The 16,400-nt window shown below is 43.3% G+C and overlaps 1 protein-coding gene across 1 annotated transcript in view; it reads right to left on the bottom strand.

Annotated features, from left to right (window-relative positions):
• The window catches only part of ppox (protoporphyrinogen oxidase), a 33,679-nt gene that overhangs the window by 12,270 nt on the left and 5,009 nt on the right, over positions 1 to 16,400 (bottom strand). Inside the window, exons 2-8 of the mRNA XM_003446203.5 lie at positions 15,371 to 15,461; positions 12,463 to 12,597; positions 12,186 to 12,301; positions 11,877 to 12,009; positions 10,961 to 11,105; positions 9,947 to 10,140; positions 9,253 to 9,313 (exon numbers count right to left, since the gene is read on the bottom strand). Of these exons, the coding sequence (XP_003446251.1) occupies positions 9,253 to 9,313; positions 9,947 to 10,140; positions 10,961 to 11,105; positions 11,877 to 12,009; positions 12,186 to 12,301; positions 12,463 to 12,597; positions 15,371 to 15,454 (868 nt within the window). The 5' untranslated portion in view covers positions 15,455 to 15,461. The remainder of the gene's footprint in view (positions 1 to 9,252; positions 9,314 to 9,946; positions 10,141 to 10,960; positions 11,106 to 11,876; positions 12,010 to 12,185; positions 12,302 to 12,462; positions 12,598 to 15,370; positions 15,462 to 16,400) is intronic.

Here is a 16,400-nt window from a genome sequence, read left to right as displayed (position 1 = left end):
TCTGTTGCTTGTGAAGCTTGCACACAAGAATTTCACTCGCATGTACTGTACCAGTGTACCTGCACATGTGATGTGACAATAAAGGTGATTTGATTTGATTTTTTTCTTTTCTTGGCCTGACAGGCTACAGCAGACAGTTCATTCCAAACTATGCAGGAAGGACGGCTCCCTTACGGGATCTGATTAAACAGGTGGGCGTTCGAAACCTTAAGGCTGAACTGCCATGGACGCTCGACACTGAAGCCGCGTTCATTTCATTAAAACAAGACTTGTCAAGAGCCTCAGATCTGGCTACTCCCAATTATGATGAGCCATTTTACTTGGATGTTTCTGAAACACTTGGAATAATAAATGGTGTGTTGTTTCAGAAAAAAGAGGGAGGAAGACAGGTACTCATGTATGTTAGCATAAGGTTGAGCCCAACAGAAGCAAGGCATCCTACATGCACACAGCATGCAGCAGGGGTTGCCAAAATAATACAGAAAACAGCACATGTAGTGAGAGAACACCCATTAAAAGTTCTGACTACACATAGTGTGGTGGCATCGCAAGCGTTTACTATGACATCATTAGCACAGCAGAGGTTGAGTAAAGTTCTAGATGCTCCAAATCTGACATTTACACATGAAGGAATCAATATGGCAGAGTTAATGGGATCAGGAGAACCCCATGACTGTGCTAAGAAAGCCGAAGTTGAAGGGAAAGTCAGGGAAGACTTAAAAGCAGAACCTATTTCTGGAGCTGAGGACTGGTTCACAGATGGCTGCTGTCATCGTGATGAAGAAGGACTGAAAGCAGGCTATGCTATAGTCTGCAAACAAGGAACTGAATTTGAAGTAAAAGAAGCAGGAAGAATTGAAGGACAACAGTCTGCTCAGAGAGCAGAAGTGATTGCACTGAGTAGGGCCTTGAGACTGGCCAAAGACAAAAGAGTGAATATTTACACTGATTCAGCCTATGCCAGGGGTCGGCAACCCGCGGCTCCGGAGCCGCATGCGGCTCTTTAGTCCTTATTTTGCGGCTCCGGGTGGTTTGGGAAAATAGAAGAAGTATTTCGCTGAAGTGTATTTTATTTGTGTTTAGTTCTTTTTCTTTTTTAACTTGTAGTTCTAAATTGGAAGATTATTGTGATTTTGAAATATAAAAATAAAATTATATCTTATTATTTTTTTCATCGCTCAAAATAAGCGTCACACTCGAGGAAGCCGGTGTACCCGCCGAAACACCATGCATTTATCGAGACTTTCAACCCCAGGTAGGCCAATTATGGATCTTCGGATCCACATTATGTCGGCAGCTGTTCTCCACCGTGAACTATGTTAAAAACAAACACCGCTCACGCCTCACAGATGACAGCTTACAGTCCTGCGTAAAGATGAAAGCCTCGATTTGCAGACGCTGTGCGCCGAGGTTTGGGACCATAAGTCTCATTGTAAACATATCACGGCAGACCCGACGATGTTTGCATGAACGCGCTTTTCAGCATCTCTTTATTGACCACTTTTCACACACGGTTGCTGTACGCATACAGCCGGCTGTAGCTTTTCAGCTCACAGCCCGACAACACAACAGCAGAGAGAGCACAGACTTTAAGGCGGCGAGGCGTGATTGCAGGTGCCGCTCAGGTGCCTCCGACTCCCATGCAGCGGCACTGCAGACCACGCCCCGCCACACACATTAACAAGGTAAAATACATATTTAGGCAGAATTTTGCAAATATCTATTTTTTTTTAAGCAGCATAGAGCTTTTTTTCCAATTACTTTTTAAAAGTCAGGTCAAGGCTCCAAAAGCCTTGACCTGAAAAGAGTGGCGACTCACAATGGTTTTTGTTTGCTACATGGATCATTTTAGTTCAGCTGGGTGTCTTTCCTTTTGTTATATTTTTTTAAGAGTTCAAAATGTGTTAATTACATAAATAAAATGTAATTTTCTCTGTAGCACTTCATGGATTACATAAGCAACACACCTTAGTTTCTCTGTGGATTCTTTTAAAAAGCAGTTAAAAACCTTTCTGTTCAAACAAGCCTTTTGTTGATCTACGTATTTTATATTCTTTACATTATTTACATTTGATCTTTTACATTGTGTATGTCTATTGATTGTATTGTTTATTTTAATATTTGTGTACAGCGCTTTGTGGCTGCCTGTCTGTGAAAAGCGCTTAATAAATAAACTTTACTTACTTACTTTAGATGTTTGCACAAAGCATAAAGGTAAAAAAAACAATATATACAGTGTTATCTTCATTTTAGATTTCAAAAAGTATTTGCGGCTCCCAGTGTTTTCTTTTGTGTGGAAACCGGGTCCAAGTGGCTCTTTGGGTGTTAAAGGTTGCAGACCCCTGGCCTATGCCTTTGGAGCAGCCCACGTGGAACTCTTGCAGTGGAAGAAAGCAGGGTTCAGAACGGCGACAAATGCTCCTATTTGCCATAGGAAGGAAATGGAGGAACTGGAGAGGGCCCTCCATGACCCAAGCGAGGTGAGCATTATTAAATGTAAAGGACACTCTCAGGCAAACACCATGGTTGCAAAAGGAAATCAGAAAGCGGATGAAGCCGCAAAGGAAGCAGCAGGCTATAAAGGACGACAACAAATGGTGCAGGTAACTGCTGAAGAGGAAGCAGGCATCAATATGTTGGAGGAAGCCAGACAGGCTCAAGAGGAGGCTTCTTTTGAGAAGAAAGAGGTGTGGCAGAGCAAAGGAGCCCGGAAAGAGGGTGGTCTTTGGAGAGGAGCCGATGGATGACCAGTCTTAACCGACAAACTGGCCAGACAGAAGATAACCGAGGCACATGGGCTTGGCCACGTGGGAGTGGCACAGATGGAGAGAAATTTGTGTCACTGGTGGCACCCAGATTTAACAGCCATGATAAAGGAAAAGCCCGAACGTGTCTAATTTGTGGAGCACACAATCCAAAACCAGTGGTAAAACCGAAAGCAGGTAAGTTTCTCCTGCCAGAGAGGCCAGGAGTAGAAATTGTGATCGATTTCACTGACATGATTGATGTGGGCCCAGGGGGAGTCAGGTATTTGTTAGTGTGTGTAGATGCTCTGACCGGTTGGCCCGAAGCGTGGGCCACTCGAAAAGAAGATGCCAAAAGCGTGATTAAGCGCTTAATCAATCATTATATCCCCAGGCATGGGTTTCCAAGGCGCATTAGATCAGATAATGGAACCCACTTTAAAAATCGAGACCTGGAGGAAGTAGAGAGGATGTTGGGAGTAAAGCACAGGTTTGGGACAGTGTACCATCCCCAATCTCAAGGGAAGGTAGAGAGAATGAACTTAAATTTGAAAAACAAATTATCTAAAATCTGCGCAGCGACGGGGCTAAACTGGGTTTCAGCTCTACCGATTGCTCTAATGCAGGGGTGCCCAATCCCAGTCCTCGAGAGCTACTGTCCTGCAGCTTTTAGATGCATCCCTACTCCAACACAGCTGAATCAAATAGTTGGATTACCAATTCGGCATGCCATCCAGTCTGGCAAAGGCCTGATAACGAGCCATTCATTTGATTCAGGTGTGCTGGAACAAGGACGCATCTAAAAGCTGCAGGGCAGTAGCTCTCGAGGACTGGGATTGGGCACCCCTGCTCTAATGACTATAAGATGTTCTGTTAATAAGTCCACAGGATTCACGCCACATGAGTTGCAGACGGGAAGGCCATTCCCAGCACCTTGGACAGAGGTCCCGGCGGAACACACCACAAGGAGTAACAGGTCTCATGCAGAATATTGGGATGAATTAAAATGTCTTGTCTCCAGTTTCACAAAACAGGTTACCTCTGGACTGCATAAGGTGGACCAGGTGACTCCAGAGGCAAAGGTGGTGTGGCTGAAGGTTATCAAACGCAAGTGGAAGGAGCCACGCTGGACGGGTCCTTACGAGGTCATTGCCAGAACAACTACAGCAGTTCAACTAAAAGGGAAAGGCGATACCTGGTATCATTGGTCGCAGTGTGCGCCAGCACATGAGAGTTTGATAGAAGAAAGCTTGTCTTCAACCAACACAGGTGTCAACCAACAGAGGCAGAATAAATCCTCTCACCTGTGCAACGGGCCAACCAGTAGTCCACCTGGAAGGCCGAAGAAAGAAGAGGAGCAGTGCAGAAGGTCACCACGCCAGCAGAAAAGAGCGGTGACAAGTTGAGAACTCCAAAAAGGAGGGGAGTTTCATTCCAGAATACAAAATTTATATAACATGATGCAAACACACGAATCAGAGATACGGAATGAGAAAAAACTTATTAAAATGTTCCTTACAACTACACGTCTATTATATGCAGTAATATTAACTATGGCTGTGTTGTTTATTGTCTATATTTCGCAGGGCACTCCGGGCCACTCGTCCGAACACGGAGGCCAGTCTAGCCCAGCACTTCCTGAGACTGTAGTTGCTAAAACGGGATCGGTGGAAAGACGAAAGTGCGAGGTGTCAGGTAAAGGTGATGAGTGTCTCAGCACATATAATGGCATAGAGTTGAATTATGTTAAAGGGTCTACCAGCTCATTCACGTTTGATTTGTGCGACGTCATTAAGTCTACAGGAGCTAGTAGTAGCTGGAGAGCGTATAATGTGTGGGTCTGCAATCACCCCATGATATGCTCCCGGAGCCCCTCGTGGGGCAAACACATTCACACATACGTAGCAGGTCAGTGGTGCGCCTGGGAAAATGTGGTGAGTTGGACAGGAGTAGGATGGCAGCCATATGTGCCAAAGGGCCTGAAAGGAATAGCTATTCAAAGAGATTATTCTGTTTCTCATAACCCTGTCACCCTTTCCCTAGGACAGTGGGACACGCTCCCCAAAGCCGAGATCCCGGGAGGCGTGTTCTATCTGGTAATCGGGGTGGATGTGACAGGAATAGATCCATTTGGGGTAATTAGAGTAAACTTAGTTGACCCACAGTCTAAGCCGCTCACAAAAAGCTCAATCACCACTCTGACTGATCAAACGTTAACCTCGGAAACGGTAGCTCAAAAGGAGCAGGAGCCAAAAGAGAGACCACTTCTGACAACAGATTACACTAGATTGAAGCCTCAGGATTTGATCGAGCGTGCCACCGGTTTCAAGGACAGTAATCTTTGGCTTTATTGGGTGGCTCAAAATGCTAAAGAACAACATGTAGCCGACTGTGTTGCCTGTGCTTCAGCCAGGCCACGTTTGTTTACGGAGCCCGCACCACTGCATCCAGAGGATAAGTGGGGCTATGATTGTATGTTGCAGCTAACTAAAGGTGCAGTGAGTACTGGCAACTGTACTCTGTTGTCCAGCCTTTTCCCTCCCATTCCAAAACAGACAACAGTGGGACCATTTATGCCAAAACAAGATAACTATACATGTTTCAAGTTCTCTACAGATAATGAAAAGTACAAGGTGGGAGAAATCGACCCAACTTGGTGTGCCGTCACACTCACGGGAAGAACCACCAATAATGTAAGCGACCCAAGCACGGTAATTGGAACATGGGCGAGAAGTGGGTTGTATTATTATTGTGGGGAAAGCACTCTCTTGGCTCGTGTTCCTGTAGGAAGCGTAGGGACATGTGCGATGGTGCGACTGGGAGCTCCACTCATGCTTATTGGGAACCAGGTAAAGGCTATTCCACAACACAACACACGTACCTTAGCCGCCAGACGTAAGAGACATATTCTGGCCAAAAGAGGGACCCAGGGTACACATGCTTATGATCCTCGCCTGAACTCACCGACTTGGATAGACTCCATAGGAGTGCCCAGGGGAGTTCCAGACGAGTACAAGCTGGCAGACCCGGTAGCTTCAGGATTTGAAAGTATATTCCTTTGGGTAACGCCTAATAAGAATGTTGACCGCATTAACTATGTTCATTACAACTTGCTGAGACTCTCTAACCTAACCAGGGACGCCATGGTGGGGTTCGTAGAACAATTGGGTCCGAGTTCGCTGATGGGAGTGCAAAATCGAATGGCTCTTGACATGTTGTTGGCAGAGAAGGGAGTGTGTGTGTGTGCCATGTTCGGAGACATGTGCTGCACCTTTATCCCCAATAATACTGCCCCAGATGGCTCAGTAACTCGAGCTCTGGAGGGCCTGAAAACTTTGTCTAAAACCATGCATGAGCACTCAGGTATCGAAAACCCGCTGGTGTCCTGGATGACCTCCGTGTTTGGACGATGGAAAGGTGTGGCTATGTCAGTGATGTTTTCCTTGGCCGTACTTTTGGGAATACTGGTCATCGGTGGTTGTTGTATCATTCCTTGTGTCAGAGGATTGTTGGTAATGATAATGGCGAGGGTTGCGAACCCCGAACGGGTGGAGTCCATCTACATGATGGACTTAGAACCCATAGAGTGGGGCAGGGAGTGATACAACACGAGGTGTGGTGACATTCCTTGTTGGAATGTCAAAAGAGGGAATGTGGAGATTCAGAAATTCTTTTATTGCTGCCATATAACCTGCATTATTATAATTGCATTAATAACATGTTTTATAGCATTATTTTATTGGTAATATTTCTTACAGGGTTCATGTTGCTTTGAAGATGTTTGCCATCACATTGACCTTTTTTATTTACAGGCTTAGTTATGATCATTTTATACACATTGCACATCTGTGCCGATTTGGAGTTGATGTTCCATCCAAAAGGGTCTTAAGTTTCACTGTAGAACATAGAAGGTTGACTGCATGCATGCTTACAATACACATAAATTTAGTGACAGGCCTGAGCAAAGGCCCAAGTGTCTTCTGCTTCTTTTGTAACCTGTTGCCCTTTAGTCTACTTGGTGACTGATGATCAGAGTTAGTGACCGACCTCAGAGACCCTGGGGGCTTGAAGTTTATTGCCTTATTTGGTAGGTGTTATAGAAAAGAGAAGTTATATGTCTGTGTCTAGCCATTAAAGATGTATAAGATGTACTATTGTCTGTAAACAATGACTGCACACAATGTATTTTTGACCTGTAATTGACGCACGTGGGGGTGTGATCCTCAGTGCTATAAAACCAGCATCCAGTGTATTTTTGTGAGGAGACTCACATTTCTTCTCCTGTGTTAATAAACTCACCGTTTGATTGCACTTTTCTGGGGCCTCCGTGGTTTGTTTCACTGCTCTACATTGATCGATTTCACAACAATAGGCAGGTTTTTGAAATGGGGCCGCCGTCATCTTACTGAAGAACTTGAATGCTTAAATGTTCATAAAATCGACCAACAGTTAGAAAACAATCCTGCTATTTAGTGCTAACTGAGCTCGTTCACACACAGCTGGTGGCCTGAAAAACAGTGTGTCATTACCAACATGTCACACAAGAAACATCTCATGATGGGTAAAACCAGCGAGCTCCCTCAACCATCACAGCCTCGTTGTTGATACTGACGACATCAGTTACAGCAGGACTTTAACCCACTAAAGGTTCCAGTGTTGGGGCCATGACAGCAAACATCATCTCACCATAAACCGACCATGACCAGCTGCTTGCTGCAAGACTTCACACAGAGGAGTGAAACTAATTTTCAGAGCTGACCAAGAAGCTGTAAAAAGAGAGTTTTTCCTTCCCACTGTCGCCAACATGTTTGCTCAGAGGGGGTCGTCTGATCGCTGGGGTTTCTCTGGGTTGTATTTATCTTACAATAGTGTAAGTCACCTTGAGGCAACTGTGATTTGGCGCTATATTAATAAAGTTTAAATGAACTGAATTGAATTTGGTGAGAATTTCATGTTGTTGGGAGAAGTGAGCTAAAGGAAAATTTAAGTCCCCCCCAGCTTACCTCTCATTACATCACAGGACTTAACATCATCCAGCCTTATGTTTAACATTACACAGAGCGCTATAACAGAGTTTATCTATTGATCTTGCTCAGAGTAAATCATCTTTATTCTTAATCCAAGATGTAATAAAAGTATGAGTCCAGTTAATATGATGAATGATAAATGCAGTTAAATGAAAATGAGTAATGTGTGTGTAGACATGACCCAACCTTATAATACTGTGATTGGACCGCACATAGTTTTGAAGAGAAAAGGTGAGAGGAAATATTCTTATGTATTTGAAGTTAAAGGAGATGATGTTAAAATGGATGTGATGATAGATCTGAGTGAAATGACATAAACTGAATGAAACTAAGTGAAGTGTGTTCATATGTGACTGAATGTTCAATTTTAATTGGATTTTCTATACTAAGAATAACACAAACAAAAAGAAAATGTCATGAAGTTATTTTAAAACTAGTTTTGACTCACACATGTGTAAGCAGTCAGATGAACGGTGTGGCTGGACGTCGGGCGACTGTTGGCCAACAACAGTGACTGGGCTCTGAGACTCTACCGTTTATTGCAAGCACTGCCCAGCACTGTGGACGTATAACTGGACTTATGATTTTTGCCATGTTAGCGTAGAAATTCAAGAGGATTTGGATTTCCTTTGTTTGTGTCTAGAAAACAACTTCCAAGAGCTCGACTCCTTCTACTGAATTATATCCACATAGATGTGGTGTGTCCTCTTCTTCTACCTCCGTCCTCCCAGACATCAGAACAAAGTCAGCATTAGTTCACAGCAAGCTCATTAAATAAGTATGATTTAAATCATCTAAGTAATTGCTTCTGTGATTCGTACTTTTTGATTCACTGTTTGCTTTGATCTTATTAAAATGCTTTAATAAAATATTTGCATTCAAAAAGTCTAAATTGTGGACATTCCCTTTTAACCCTTTGTAAAACAATAAAGGTAACAATGAGTATTAAACTACATTTGTATAAATGGCTCTTACAGTTTACTCCAGTCTCTAAAAGTAACAGACAGTAACAGACTCTTGTGGGTCAGCTTCCCAAGCCACTAAACTAAACCTAGTCATACTGCCAGAGCGGAGCTGTCGCTGACGGGTCTGCGAGGCTACTCAGGACCCTGGTTGTTGTCAAAGGGAGCGGGGTAGACACCTGGAGGAGAGCAGTAGTCTGAACTGGTCGAGTTCCCCCGCCCATTGACTGCATCTAAGTTTTGCAGCGGCTACTGAGGAAGAACCGAAGAGCAGAAATAGGACTATAAACTGACGGTCGATCCAGACTTCCTGTGTTGGGTGCTGGTCCCACAGAGCGACAATTTCAAGAGCACCTTTAAAAATACACGTAGGAAATTATTTGACCCACTGTACAGTCACAAGCTGTGGGTAGTGGGAGAAAGAATAATGTTACACAAAGCAGTGGAAATCCCTTACAGCCATTCAGGGAAGCTCAGAGTGAAGCTGCTATTGATGGCGGGCTTTACAATCATACTTGCCTTTAGCAGGCAGTGCAGAGATGATGTGGTCGGCTGATATGACTCCATCCTCCAAATGGACCTACAGACACAGACAGACACACACACAGACACACACACGGACACACACACACAGACACACACACGGACACACACACGGACACACAGCTTATCAAAGTCATCTTAGACTCTACGGCCTCTGAAAATTTAAACTGTAACTGTAACAATCAAAGCAATACTTGTGTTAAATTCTTGAATTAAAGCTCAAACTTTGCAGTTCAATGACGTCTTGGTGATGTACACAGGCTTAAAAACAACAGTTTCACTGTTTATGGACCTCACTGTATTTTCAATGAAGTTAACATGTGTAGACCAACTAACAAACCATTTCTCTGATTTTCAACCTGCTGGTGATGCTGGCAGAAAACTGAAGAGAAGAGATTTATCTGAGCTCCCTGACAAAACCTCCTGGTACAGTCAAAGTTTACACTCTTCTTTCTCACTGTCGTTACTTCCTGGTGCTAGCAGTAGAGAGGAAATCAGAACATTGCAGGCATTAAACATTCTCTTCAGCAAATGTGAAACCTTGCAAAAAGCCAAATGATGCCAAAGTGCAAACAAACTGCCATTCCCCCGACACTACCATGGTACCAACATAACACACCACTGCAAACCACCTAAGGTTTAGTTAAACGTCTTTAGCCTCCGCACTAACCTGCCAACCAGAGGCTGAAGGATCAATCTGTTTAACAACAGCCTCTTTGTGAAGTTGCACTCTCCCACTCTGTTGTAGATACTCCGCAATGGCTTCTGGAAACGACTGCATGCCCCTCTTCAACGACCACTGGGCCCACGACTCCTTCTTAGATCTTTTAGCCAGAGGGCCGCGGGTAATCACCTGAGCCTCACCTGCAGGTTTCAAGCATACAACCTTAGTCCTGCAATAAAGACAGCACACTTCACTTTTAGCACGGAGGAAAGTGAGACAGCCTGAAAATGCTGAATCCAAGCCAAACACAACCATCTGTTAGCATCAAGCCACCAAAGAGCCAGCGTGTACAACCAGGGCTCAGAATGAGTTCAAATCAATTATTTGATTTATAAGGCTAAACACAGACATTTAATGAGTCCTGACAAACATGTGAGTCAGAAAGTCCTGGAAGTTATTTTAAGATAAACTAGAAGTGGAATCAGCCGAACAGCTTAATACAGCCTCACCATGTTTATGGTTTTCAAAAAGGCTGAAACGTGTTACAGGATGTAAAGTTTACTGATGCCACACATTTCTGTTACGTTGGACAACGTTGTTCATCCATGTACCCTGACCTCCTGCACACAACACCTGATAGAGGTGCCTAATTACCAAACCAGCTTTACCTTACCTTTACTATCTTTACTACACAACATGAGGAGAAAGGAAGAAATGAACTGCTGCTGTCGTTTCTAATGACGCTCTTTGACTCATCGTGTGGTCTGCCAAGTCAAAATATGACGCTTTTATTGGAAACCCCATCCTCTGGACTCAGGAAGAACAGCTTCCAGTCGTATTTGAATTTTATAAAACTGAGACAATTAATCAAATATGATTAGATTGATTTTAAAGAGCATTTTATTTTTTTCTGCAAACTGGCTCTTTACTGGCTATTTTTCTGTCAATTTGTTTTGCTGATGATCAACAGCCTGCAATGATGCTAATAAATGGTCCACACAGTGGAAGTGATGACTGTACCTGAGCCCAGCAGCATTCCCAGGACGATGGAACCTCTGTGCTGCTCTGCGTTGTAGAGGACAGGAAAACAAGAGCGCACACTCAACTTCCTGCAGTCCCCTGCAAATACACCCCGACACAAACTGTCCACAGCTATGTCTGCTAACTAACACACACACACACACACACACACACACACACACACACACACACAGAGTTACGTTTGAATCTTAGTTAAACACTGTTAGAGACTAGCTTCACATGTTTCCAGTATAAAATTAAAATCATTGCTCCCGTCCATAATGACTGTGTCACACATAAAAAACTAGATAAACAGCTTTCAGGTATCTACTTCCAAGTGACTGCAACAATTGTGTGTGTGGGGATTGTTTGACTAGCCAAGGCTAAAATCCAGTGTAGTGGCCTAGCCTCTCCGTCTTGTCTGTCCAGCTTTCCCCTACAATGTTTCCTCACGTAAACAAGGTTGCTGGTGGTTGAGATGACACAATGCCCTGAAAATCTGTGGGCTAAACTAAAGACCAAGGTCCATCTTGAGAGCTTCACCAAAGGAGGATGGGCTGGGACAGCTCAGGAGATGCATGGGACTTGTTGAAAGCTGCAATAAATGACTCTAGGCTGTTATCCAGGAAAAAAGATACACTATTGACTATCAGCATCAGAAGGGCTCATAATTTTGACCTTGGTAGGTTTTAGTTTGTGTGAAAAAAATTTGTTTTTTGTGTGTAAAGTAAAGTCATGTAAGTCCCCCCGCCCACAAAAAATAGGATGTTTGGAAAGGCTGCGTTACATTTCTTGCTCTGTTCAACAGAACGTCAGAGAAAATAGTCTCTCTCTTTTCACAGAGACTCTCTTCTGTCCTCATTCTGGTTTTATGATTTCACAACAATCATCTTTACTGACACAAAGTTCTTCTCACCTCCTTTCCTAGCCTCCTAGAAACGAACGAATGGACTGACTCGTCGTCGTTCTTGGTTTTATTCACCAGTATCTCAGCAGCGACGCTCAGCAGCAGCGGCCGAGAGAAAGGTGGGACTGTCCGCACAATCCCACTGGAGGAAAAATGCACAGAGACGGAGAGGAAAACGCTCAACGGAAAGTTAGAGGTTACACTTCATGATTTCATTTGAAATGAGTAAATATACAGCCGGTCGACATTCAGCAGAACATAATGCAAAATCAAACATGTTTGAATTGATTCAAACAGTAAATGTTTCTAAACTCTCACCTGATTCCTGACGGCATCTTGTGCAGCTGTCCATTAACATACAGGTATCTGTTTCTGGAGGCAATGTGGCTGAAGCTGACTGGCAGAATCTCCTCTCCCAGACCCAAATCATCCACCTGCAAACACACACACATGCACGCACACGCACACACACAGGTTTCAGTCTGTTGTGGTCAGTTCAGCTCTTATCAACAGCTGTTGTGTTTTGGTGTGATATAAATAAAAGGGAAGTGACCTGAGCCTGTGGTCACAGTGTTGCTGTAATGATGGAACTCACCATATTGAGCGTGTTGGATCCCACTGCTCCTGCAGGTCGAATCCCTCTGGGTCCATGCTCAAACACCGCTCCGTCTGATCTCCGAGTGGACCACAGCCAACCTCCAAAACGACTGCTTGCCTCTAAAAGAATGACCTGTTTGGATATTTAGGTTTAAATCGTCTCAAGATGTACGCAGCAGTGGCCAAGAAATGAAAGACAAATTACACGGTAGTAAGAGGCACAACATTTCATATAAACATCTTAATAACCTTCCTGCATCTCTATTTGCATATCTCATGTTTTAGATGTTCCTGCAGGACATAAAGCGTACAGGAAGTAGAGCAGGGCGATATGACCAAATATATATATCACGATATATATTTGAAAATTTACGATAACGATTTAACTGACTATATAATTTTTGCCAGACAAAACTCCACAACTTTACTAGCGCAAAAAAACCCCATCCATTTATTTTCACATAAACAAGCAGCTGTTTTTTATGTGCATTAAAGCTATATAAAAATTTAACAGTGCAAATGCAAATTCCTTGCTGACAGTTTAACCAAAAGGCATTTCCAGTAGAAATGGGCTGACATATCCTCAGCATAACCATGTATAATATCCACTGAAGTTAAAAAGAGATGCTTTGCAACATTAAACTGCAGTGTGCCAAATAAAAAAGTCAAATATGTATTTTTCGGACCATAAGGTGCACGGGATTATAAGGCAGATTAAGCGAAACAAAGCAGTCAGATAAATCAAACTTTATTCAACTTCTTGCTTCCTCCACTTCTGTACCATTGATTCATTAATGCTGTATTCCATCACAGCTGCTCTATTCCCATGTTGTTGCAGTATATTAATGACTAACCTCGTATTGTGGATGGATTATCTCACTTGTTCTCCTGACTGAAGTTTGGTCCGTTTACAGCATCCTGCCATGCGAGTGCATTTGTCCCTAACCATCAGGAACCCTCACGTTAACTTTTATCAAGTGGAAAAAAGTTAGCATTCATCCTCCAGCTTCACTGTGTTTATGTTATGCTAACGTAGCTGTGTCGCTAGCGATCACGTAGCACATCATTATATAGCAGCTAGCCCAACTTCAGTAACCCTACAAACGTCACAGCTGTTTAGTTTTCTGTCTTCATTTATGTTGGAAGTGATAGCAGAGCTGTACGTTTGAATGTTTCAGAAATCTCTCAGTCAGAACATGCTATATCATGTTTAGGTAACTAGCGAAACTAGCGAGCTAACTTCCTGCTAACTTGGTGCTGACTTCTAACTCCCTCAAATGTAATAAATTCAGTTTTCATGGATGCCTGGATGTTAAACTTCAGCATTGCTGCTTTACCAGGTGTAACTATGATCGTTTTATTAAAGGACATTTCCTTTAGCCTTCCTATTAGGGCTGGGCCATGTTATACCGTTCACGGTAATACCGGTACAATGTTAGGCAACGATAAGAAAATGAAATATCACGATAGAATATGGGTAAAACGCGCATGTGCAGTGCCTTTGTTTTAATACGCACATGGCCGAAAAAGCACGGCGGCAACGGAGAATGAGAAGGGGGAAAGTGGATTGTTGAGTGAAACGGATGAACCAGAATTGGTTTGTAAAAATGGTGCCACTTCAGTGATGTGGAACTGGTTTGGTGTTTGTCCGTCAGATACACAACAAAGCACTTTTTTTATGTAGAACATGCAAGCGGGCCGTCGTTATTGCTGTATTTGTCGGACTAAGGTGCTCGTAAATCTGGGAGTAATCTGGGTCCTAAACTCCGTCGCTTCAGGTCCCAAAGTCAAACGAACACTGCAGCATCAGTGAGAGTTACAAACTGTCTAAATTCTTTCATCTTTAATAAGCCCTTTCACATTGGACGCAGCACACGCAGCACTGCGCCCTGAAACCCATTCATGTCTACAGGTTTCGCCACACATTAAGTTTCCTGCTGCACTAAGGAAAGAGCATCACAAGCCCAAACGCGGAGCGTGGAGTACTCTTGCTTCGCCTGCGGTGCGTGGTGGCGCACTTTCCCGCGACCAATAGAAACAAAGCCTGCAGAACAGAGTCCTGTGAACTTTTTCACATACAGGGACCTCCAGAGTCCTTTCAACGGCTCTGTGGACCTCGGGGGGAGTATTGTGGAAACGACACACTCTTCACTGGTCAGCACAGCTACAAAGCTTTCGTGTTAAAGAATGAGCGATACGTGTTTTTATTAAACGGCCTGAATGTTCTTTAATATTGTCTAGTTTTCTCGTTTTCTACTTCTAAATTCAGACAAAACTGATATTAATTAGACTCGACCCTAAAAATCGACCCTGTTACCAAGGGCTTACTCATGTCAGATGGTCTGATTGTAGGTGCTTTTCTCTCTAATATCTTTCCCCTTTTTATATAAAGTGTCTTGATACAAGTGCTGTCCCTAATTGGTGCTTTAAGCTGTAAATAAAACTGAACAGAACTGAGCACGCAGGACTTTGGGAAAAACACATTCCTGCCCGTCTTAGCTGAGGACATTTTACAAATGAAATTCCGAATCAAATCTCAAAGTGTTTCACTTCCTGGTTTGATAAGGGTTAGAAAAATGAGGGGGAGGGTTTTAAATCCAATTCTGGACTTAACAGGGAGCCAGTAAAAGAAGCTAGTATGGGCTAAACACGACGTCCCTTTGTTCCTGTCAGTACTTACACTGCAGCATGTGGGATCCACTGACTCCGTTTCAAGCGTACTTTTCAAACAGCTCGATAATAATGAACTTCAACCAGTAACAAGTAGGTTTTCAGCTCACACTGTCACAGGCTGTTTCTAATTTTAACATCTGCCAGATGTAATAAGGGTGCTCGAGAAACTTGCTTCATACATGAAGGGTGTTTTTTCCATCTTTTTTCTCCTAATCAAACAAAGCATGTGTTACCTTGGTAACCTGGGGGCTCTTGCACAGGTAGTAGGATGCAGCCAAACCCCCAATCCCTCCTCCAAGGACAGCAACTGTTCTCATTGGCCAACTGCAAACACAAATAACATTAAGAAGAGTGAGTAGAGTGAATATGCTCGTCCAGTTTTTGGACACACATTTGTTTTGGAGTTTTTTTACACCACCATGGTGGACGTGAAATGAAGAACTGAAGTGAACTTAACTTAAAGGTTTAACATTAAAAATGACTGGATTAACCATCTCCAGACCTCTTAACTCTTTCATCTGTTGTGAGATTTTGAGAGGAAATGGAACACCTGCCCATGAGAGTCTGGGGAAAATGGCTAACATTCCTAAAAGTTTAATCCAGTATTACAGATTAAAGCTGAACGTCTGCTTCATGGCAAACAGACTGTAGGATAGGCAAGCTGTGAAAGATACTGTTGCTGTCCAAATACTGATGGTGTGCTGACTTCAAACTGTATACCAGTTTTTAAACTGTGTTGATAGTAGGGCGATTAGTCGATTAGTCGACTAGTCACGATTACATCGACTATCAAAATCGTCGACAACTAATTTAATAGTCGACGCGTCGTTTGAAGCTTTGTAAGATCCCAAAGACGCAGGAATAAGTAGTAGGATTTAAGAGTGTAATAACGGACTGAAACAGAAGATGGCAGCACTGCATGTACAAGGATGCCAGCTGCCGTTAAACCCCGAAGAAGAAGAAGCTGTGTCCCAGAATTCATAGCGCGACCCATCGCGGCCCTGCTCAGTTTCCAACAATGGCGGCAGCTAGTTAGTTTTAATATTACTCTTATTATTCTTTCTGGGTCACAAAATAAACGTTTAACATATTTTCAGGCGAGAATGTAGCTGTGTAAACTTCAAATATCTGCTCAGTTTATCAAGACATCACATATTTTCAAAACTGCTCCGATGTTTTCGGAGACGTCTGTTACCCACCAGCTCGATAGCTAGCTGGGGTTGACGGCTCACTAGAGCCGGTGAGAACACCGGACTCCCGGCA

The sequence above is a fragment of the Oreochromis niloticus genome, linkage group LG11 (assembly GCF_001858045.2).
Source record: "Oreochromis niloticus isolate F11D_XX linkage group LG11, O_niloticus_UMD_NMBU, whole genome shotgun sequence".
NCBI lineage: Eukaryota > Metazoa > Chordata > Actinopteri > Cichliformes > Cichlidae > Oreochromis > Oreochromis niloticus.
This window is presented reverse-complemented; position numbering and strand designations above follow the sequence as displayed.